Source organism: Coptis chinensis, chromosome 1 (assembly GCF_015680905.1).
Source record: "Coptis chinensis isolate HL-2020 chromosome 1, ASM1568090v1, whole genome shotgun sequence".
NCBI lineage: Eukaryota > Viridiplantae > Streptophyta > Magnoliopsida > Ranunculales > Ranunculaceae > Coptis > Coptis chinensis.
The window spans coordinates 35,322,682-35,331,702 of NC_141456.1; the positions used below are offsets into that span (position 1 = coordinate 35,322,682).

The window sequence follows — 9,021 nt, forward strand, 5'->3', positions numbered from 1 at the left end:
CAATAACTGCCTCAATCCAACTAGACAATTGCAAGCAGTAGAGGCATGAGCAGAGAATGGGGAAGAGAGAGGGAGAGATGGGTTTGTGGGTGGGGAGAGAGAGAGTTGGGGAGTGAAAAAGGGAGAGGGAGGGAGAGAGAGAGAAGACGAAAGATTGAGGACAGACAAATAGACAGAAACCTACCAAACTATATTTTGGGCCACGTACCCCCACCCCTCCCAAAAATGTTTGCTCCGCTCACTTAATAATATCTCCCAAATTCATTTGGGGTATTTCCAATATGGGCAAAAAAAAATGAAACAACACACGACCTTGTAATCTTGCACTTCATAATTCAAAATCATTAGTTGTTAATCAAGACTTAGGTTGGACAAAAAACTTGGGTATTTGTATTTGTCCATTGTAGTAATCCAAAGTACAATAATCTTATGAGTTCTCTCGTTCATCAAAATTTGATTTTGAATTTTTTGTTTTCATCTTCGTTAGGCTGGTATGTATCCTCATTGTTTTGGTATAGTTGATTCAAATCAAAAGCAGGTACTCATATTTATTAGTGAGAGAAATATTGCTAGAGAGGTAAATTATTTTATAATAAATAAAGAACACCTTTTTTTTTTTTTGAAAAAGGAAGAAAAAGAACATGTTATTTTTTAGTTTCAAGTGAATAACGTAGAGTGTCTAGGATTTAGTATGGGGTACTTAATAGTCCCACGATGTATAATCTAATAAATGATTTGTTTTATGTCTTGGGTACGCCTAATAAAAAAATGATAATTTATGAACCTAAATGTGTATAAAATAATTTTATTTATTTATTTTAAAGTTAGGGTACGGGAGTGTTTTTATGGGTGTGTCCAAGATCACCCAAACTTAATCCTTAACCGCAACATCTGAACGAAGTAATTGTTTTTTTTCTTTTTTCTTTTCCGATTTTGGATCATGAGTATGTCATTTTTACACAATTACACCAAGTTGTTATCATTAGTATTTGATTTAGCTATGTCTTAGCCACTCCGCAGGAACAAGATATCTACGTGCGTGAAGAGAATTTGAATAACTGGTAGGACGTACAATATGCAACGATTTATGCTACAGACATTTGCTAAACAAATATTATAAATAACACCTTAAAAACATTTTACTGCAATAAACAACATACTAAGTTCTCTCCAACAAAAGTCAATTACAGGAAAAAAAATCATTGTTTATTTATAGAATTTAAATTGGACTTTATTAAAACATACTTAAACATGATATTTGCAAAGAACTTCAGTCCTCTATCATGGAGCTCAGTAGTCAGAGCATGCTTTACTTGATAGGGGACAATATTATGAATGTAATCGTGCCAATTAGTAGTCCCAGCCTTGACATCAAATTCGAGGTCTCATGTCGATGTTAACAACTTATTTTTTTTCAACAAACACAAAATACTGCTGACAATATTCATCCATTATTTATGAAAATATTATTGTGTTTATTCGTTTTAACAAAGACAAATTCCGAAATTATATTGAGTTATGTCAATTGTTTGACCCGTTTAGCTACAACAAAAAAAAGGACACTAGATTAAGTAGGAAAAAGAAATAGGGACTTTTTTTTGGGCGATTGGTAGCAACATAACTTAAGTGGTTTCGTGATCGTGTACACACCGTTCCTTCCTCTTTTAGCTAAAACTTCAAGTTTTCCCTCTCTTATCCGCTCCCTTTCATGGTTCTTTCCTTTTCTGGTAAAATCCTCCATTGCGCACAGTGTGAGTTCAGAGAAAGAAGAATTTGAACCTGACCTAGCAATTGATTTTCGAATCCAAGATGAATACTCAGTTGGAAAATTTACAGCTTTTTCCACTGCTACAAGCTCCAAATGTTGCAATGCAATCTTCTCGAGAGCAAGGTTACAATCCAGTTATGGCAAACATCCAAGAGCAAAATAATCAAAGCAAACCCCCAAGAAACCCAACGACGAGCTGGAGCTCGCTTTTTCAAGGAGGTAAGGACAGTCCCACTGATACATCACTTCAAAGATTTGAACTTGATATGATAGAGGGTGTTTAAGTATCGTTTGATCTGAGATGGAAAGGATTAAATGCGTGGAGAGATTATGTGGTGGGCTTTTTCTTGGAACAAAGGTTGCCATATCCAGTAGTAAAGGAAGTCTTGAAGAAAAAATGGAAAACAAAGGGAGATTATGAGATGGTTGCGGATACAGAACTGTTCTACTTCAAGTTCTCCAATGAGGAAGATAAGAGGAAAGTGCTAGAAAATTCTCAAATTTATATTGCAAGGAAATGTTTTATTATTACTTAGTGGACACAGGATATTGAGAAGAGAAAGAATACTGTGAAAGCAATTCCAATTTGGTTAAATTTGTACAATGTGCCGAAGGACTTATGGACTGGGGAAGGGCTGGGTTTTTTAGCCAGTCGAATAGGAGACCCTCGGAGGATGGATGAAGCTACAGCAGCTAGGAAAAGACTCTTGTATGCTAGGGTTTGTGTATTGGTAGAGATTGCCTCAGAGTTACCTGAGTCATTTGATATCAATATGGGTGGAGATGATATAAGGAAAATTTCAGTTGAATATGGGTGGATTCCAAAACTCTGTGATCATTGCAAGAGGTTTGGACACAAAACAGATAGATGTCTCAGGAGAGGCAATAATCAAAGGGCAGATACTCAGGTGGAAGCTGGGGTGAATACTAATGTGGAGGTGGATGAAAACAGTAATAGTATAAATGTGTCAGGGGAAGTAAACATAGGTCATACTGATACATCAACTATACTTAGGCGAGCTGAAGTAGTCACTGAAGAGGGAGTGGATAGAACTGAAGGAAATTCTAATGGGTTTCAATGTCAGATTTGTGTTTGAGTGCAACAGTAGTTGAAACTGAAGGGGTACTAAGGAGAACTGATGAAACAACAGTGGTGTCCGAGAATTCAGAGAGAATAGTTGCTACGGAAGAGTCAATCCCTCTTGTAGAGAGTTCTGCGGTGGGATTACAGGAAACGAACATGGTTATGGATAGACTTGAGGGCTCAGAGTTGGCAATAGTGATAGCAACAACAGAAGTAACAGAAGTAGCCACAGGGAATGCACATGAATATGATAGCGACAGTGATACTGAAATGAGCCAGAGCAATATGTTTGTTGCTTTAGTGTCGTTTGTGGAGGGCAGACAGAGTGATGATATGCAGACTAACTCGAACCCTTTGATGCACTATGATTTAGAGCATAATGAGTATAATAATCTCCTTGAAACTACTAGAAATGGGGATTTATCTGTCGAGGAGCCATCAGAGGATGAAACCCTCTACTTTAAGGATATGAACAATATTCCACTGGCTGATCTACAATCTCCGGCTACTCAAGGAATGGAATTGAGACAAAGAATCAAGGAAAGAAAAAGAATGAATCGAGTGGAAAGGAAAAAAAAGGAAAAAAGAGCAGGGGGCGACCCAAGTGTAACGCCCGTATTTTTAAAAGACATATTTAATTATTAATTAATTAATTTAATTATTTATTTTCAAAATTCATCGGATTGGACTCGGGATACGTGGGCCTGGTTTTGGGCCCGAGTCGGTGTTGGGCTTGGGTTTCGGACCCAAGTATATAAACACATTTTTCTAGAAAATAGGGTTAAGAGAATAATAAAATATTAAAAATGGAGGCAGAGAGAGAAGCTGGTTTGCTGGAGGGTGGAGCGCGACGAATCGGGCTAGGAGGATTCGCCGAATGAAGGCAATTGAGTAGTTACGTTTTCTTTTTTCATCGAAACTAGAGTGTTATGTGTGAACAAAAACATTTACCGTCGAGTGTGTCGACCGGTTTTCCACCAGATTATTTAGTTTTTCGATATCCGGTTAGTTTTATTTTGAACTGTGGAACCTATGAACAGCGCTCATGGAGGCCCCCATGAATTGTACTACTATTAGATTATGTTGATTTGTTTTGATGTGGGTTTAGAATCGCTGTTGAAGATTTGTTCAAGCTCTTGAACGAAGGCGTTAATCGTCGGACCGTCGTTTGATTGTTTTAAATTTGTCTATTTGAATGGAGTCGTTGGTGTTGGGATTATGAGGGATTGATTGAGGGGATGATGGGGAACATTGTCGAATGAGGGTTGTAATGGGAGCCAGCCGAAGTCTCAGATGAAGCTCTGTTAATGGCGGTCGGATTATCGCCCAATCGGCATTCAAACTTTGCTGTTGGTTTATGTCGATCGGTTGTTGTTTGAATGGGATTCGGTGTAGTGTGTGTTTGGGTACGGTAGAGTGGCCTGTTAAAGCTTGAAGGAAGCCATTAATGGCGGTGCGATTTTAGATCTAGATTTGGAGAAGATGGTGGAGTTAAGAGTTGGGATTTTTGGCTTTGTTAATGTTGTTGGGTTTTCTGCAGGGATTAAAACCGCCTGGTTAAAAATGGGTGGTGTGTGGAGGTGGTGGTGGCCGGATTTGGGCTGCTGTAGGTGGAGGGAGATGATGAAACGATGATTTCGGCTTTGGGCACGGGTCGGTTTCGGTTTTGGGCGGTCTAATTTCATAAGTGGTTGGGCGAAATGTTTAGGTGGCTTGGCCGAAATTTCATGGAGGAACTCCAAATTTCGGTTTTAATTTTGTGGGCGAAAATCTAATTTAAGTGGTTGGGCCATTTCTATTTGTTTTGTAATTTGTGGACCCGATTCGGTTAAATTGATGGGCGAACCATTTGTGTGTTGGACCCGGTTTGATTAGTTTCTTTTGGGGTCCGATCACTTAACTATTTTGGGCCGTTTAACCTTTGTTGGGGCGATCCATAGGACGTAAATTAGATCTAAATGGGTCCTTCAATGTTTAGACTTTCGGGGTTTAAAGGTTTGGTTTTGGCCATTAGGTCCGACCTATGACCTTAGCCATGAGCCATACTTTTGTCCCAAATTAGCCATGAACCATGCATGACCCGACCGTGAACACCGAAAACGCATGGTTTGACTTTGACCGGAGACGGTTTGACTTTGACCAGGGATAGTTTGACTTTGACTAGAGACCGGTTTGACTTTGACCATCGACCGTTGACTTTGACGGTTGACTTTGACCTTTGACCATGGACGATTGACTTTGACCTTTGACCATGGACGGTTGACTTTCACCTTTGACTTTGGCGATGACAGTTTGACTTTGACCATGGCATGTTGAGTTTGACCTTGACCATGAGGTGTTGACCTTTGACCGTTGACTTTGACTGTTGACCGTTGACTGTGGATGTTGACTTTTCCAGTTTTTCATATGTTTGTTTATATGGATATATATAGTAATAAAATACTGTCGGATATTGTATAACTTGGTTGGTAAATTATCTAATTTAGATTTGACGTGAGTAGTGTGTAAAGCATATTGGGCTTTGATTGTGGACTGTAGATTGTTTAATTGTACTCACGTTTTATGTTTGTATATTATATGGACATATGTAGTAATAAAATCTTTGTGGAAGCTTGTACAACTTTTGTTGTCATTATCTAATAAAGATTTGACATTGATATTGTGTATTTTGACACGTGACGATATTGAGATGTTAGGAGATATTATATTCCTAATAATGTTATAATGTATGTGATCGTTGAAGCATTGTGACATGATATAATATGCTTTGGATAGTTGTATTAATGCAAGATCTTGGAGAAATGTATATACACTCCATTATTTTATATGTGAAATGCTAATATAGCATTGGTGAATATTTGCCCACTGGGGTGTGGTGTAGTCTGATAAGATATTGGCGTGAAAGTATTAAATATGGTTATGAGATATATTGAGATATTTCTAGAGAGTGTGGCTTAGTGCAATAAGGTAATTGACCTGCACGTGATATAATGAAATGTTTATGAGTCATTAATGTATGACACCTGAATAAATTACGTAACGAAAATCCTAGAACCTGACTACTACAACTCATGAGATTTGCCTTGTGTGGGCTTATGTGATATGATTGACCCATGTGTTGGGTGTATATATAAGATGTGATTGACCCATGTGTTGGGCAATCGTAGCCGAATAGTGGCTTGATATATTCCGTTCGCAAAATAGAACGATGATGCAAATATTTTATGCGAATAGTGGCGGTCTTACATAGATTTGGCTTCCGTGTGAGGATTTACGGTGTCGCGGCATCCCGGCGAGGGTGGTTACGCATCGAGTGGCTCATTATGTAAAGGGAGGCATGTGGATGTACATGTTCGGCGTTGGGTTCTGCGATTGTGGTAGCCGGGAAACTAGGTAAGACATAGATACTGACGTGATTTTAGGGACACACAAAGAAAGCCCTGAAATAATCTAATTATGGTAATATGTTGGTAAATGATATATCTCTAGATAGATGATTTGTATATGGTTGGCCATTATAGTTTAGTTAGAACCTAAAACTCGATGGAGGAACTACATGCCTTATTTATTATGAGTATAGTTTGTTGTGTGGTTAGTGGGAAGTTAAAGGCCTCGGATGGAGGAACTACCGCCTAGATTAGTGTACTTAAGAATGTTAAAAGCTTCCTGATGGAGGAACTACACCGCCTAGATTATTGTACTTAAGGTTGTTGTATTAGTTGTTGGAAGTTAAAACCGGTGGAGGAACTAACCTACCTTATTTGTTATGTATATATATGTATATTATATGTTGTATTTTTAGGGCTACTCACACCAAAGATTGTTTATAATCTTGTCGACCCGATTTGCATGTTTGTTTGCTTATGGTGTGTTCATTCAATGAACATAGTTGATAAGTTTTGACAGGTTTAGTGTTGAAGAAGGTTGGCTGCTGCTTGTGGTTTGCGTTAGCGTTGCATCTCAGGATATGTTTTGTTTTCCTTTGAGGTGATATAGATTTTCAGTCTAGACAATGTATTTGTACTTTCATTTGAAATTTTACATAAAGAGTATTGAAAAGAGATTTGTAACCTAATCTTATTTGTAAATTTTTGTAATGAAGAAGACATTTGTTTAATTGAAATTTTATTGGTTTTTAATTATCCGCATATTTTAAAACTGTTTATGGGTTTTTGGGAGTTGAGAGTGCGTCACACCTCGGAGATCGAAGAGTCGGGGACAAATAATGTTTTTCCGAATTCTGTCGAAATTCGGGGTGTGACACCAAGGGTTCAAAAAACAAACATCCTAAGTTCTAAATGATAGGTCCTATTTGTATTTGGAATGTGAGGGGAGCTAATGACTTATTAAAAGCAAAGGAAATCAATAAGGTGAGGGTAGATAAGAAGCTGTGTATCTTTGGTTTACTGGAAACGAAAATTAAGTATCCGAAGTATGATCTCATAAGAAAAATTTGCTGCCCTTCCTGGGAGCATACTAACAACTATGGCAAGAGTCAGGCAGAATTTGGGTTTGTTGGGATCCGTATGTTGTTAAAGTAGTCCATTTAACAGATTTAGAACAGTTTATACATTGTAGGGTTACCTATCTTCCAGAGGCAGAAGACTTCTTACTCACAGTGGTATATGCGAGTAATTCTCTATAAGAAAGGATAAAGTTGTGGAAAGAGGTGTTAGTCATTCAAAGATCGGTACAGAAGCCATGGTGTGTAATAGGGGATTTCAATAACATACTGACTACAGACGAAAGATTAGGTGGAGAACCAATGCATCCGAATGAAACGGCTGATTTTAATATATGTCTACAGAATGCGGGGCTTTCGGACATCAAGTCTACTGGATTCTTTTATACTTGGTGGAATAAATCTATTGGAATAGCTAGAGTTATGTTGAAGATAGATAGATGCATGGTTAATAATTTGTGGCTAACTCGTTATCCACAAGCTATAGCTGATTTTTTGCCTCAAGGGGTCTCTGATCACTCTCCAATGCTCCTAACTTGGAATGACTTCTCCAAAAAACCCACTCCTTTCATATTTTGCAATTTTTGGGTTTATCAGACAGAGTTTAAGACTATGATAGAGGAAGTCTGGGCAACAAAAATCTTTAATAATCCGATGTACAAGTTGATGCAGAAACTCAAGATACTAAAGGAAATGATTCGACCATGGGCACGGAGAAACTTCTCCAACTTACATGAGAGAGTAAATGTAGCAAGGCAGAACCTTCAAGATGCTCAAATTTTGCTCCAAAACAAGTCTAATGATGCCATGTTAGGAGAGGCAGAAAGGGAGGCCATGCAGAAATATATCAATCTTGCAAGAGCATAAGCGATAGATATGGACTAGAAATCTGAGGAAAAATGGATGATAGATGGCGACAGATGCACAAGCTATTTTTTCAATTCATTAAAGGAAAAAAATAGCTAAGAAAGGTATATAGACTATTGTCAATGAAAATGGGGAGACAGCCCATGGACAGGCAGAAGTGGCAGGGATCATTGTTGATTACTTCACCAGGATGTTGGGCACTGCAGCATAACCAGTTAGGGAAAGAGAGTTCTTCATGGACTTGAAAGTTCGGAATACTATTGAAGCGACTTTGTGTGATGTTCTAGATGCCAAGGTAACGGGTGCAGAGATAAGAAAGGTATTGTTTGATATGGAGAATAACAAAGTGCTTGGACCAGATGGGTTTACTCCATTCTTTTTCAACAATGCTGGGAAATAGTGGGAGACGATGTCGTAAATGCAGTCCAAAATGTTTTCAGTAACTTCAAGATGTTGCGGGGTATAAATGCAACTTTCCTGTGCCTCATTCCAAAGGTGAGCAATCCTTCAAAAGTGGAAGATTTTCGACCCATAGCACTGTGCAACATGATATACAAGTGTGTTTCCAAAGTAATCATTACGAGAATGCAACTGGTGATTTCTGACCTTGTTCATGAGAACCAGTCTACTTTCATCCCAGGTAGATCTATACAAGACAACATACTCATGGCGCATGAAGTGTTGAGAGGGTATAATAGAAGACATGGTACTCCCAAATGTTCTATTAAACTAGATATCAGGAAGGCATATGATACGGTAAGTTGGCAATCTATTCTCTACTTACTGGAGAGATTTGGATTCCCCCCCGAAGATGCGCCGATGGATTCATATGTGCATAAG

General features: G+C 38.3%; 1 protein-coding gene across 1 annotated transcript; it reads left to right on the top strand.

Moving 5' to 3' along the window:
- Window positions 1–2,190: 2,190 nt before the first annotated feature.
- On the top strand, window positions 2,191–8,181 carry LOC147523692 (uncharacterized). The gene is made up of 4 exons (XM_086572012.1): window positions 2,191–2,250; window positions 2,314–2,719; window positions 2,854–3,356; window positions 7,660–8,181. The coding sequence occupies exons 1-4, from the start codon at window positions 2,191–2,193 to the stop codon at window positions 8,179–8,181; spliced, it is 1,491 nt and encodes a 496-aa protein (XP_086428138.1).
- The last annotated feature ends 840 nt before the right edge of the window (window positions 8,182–9,021 follow it).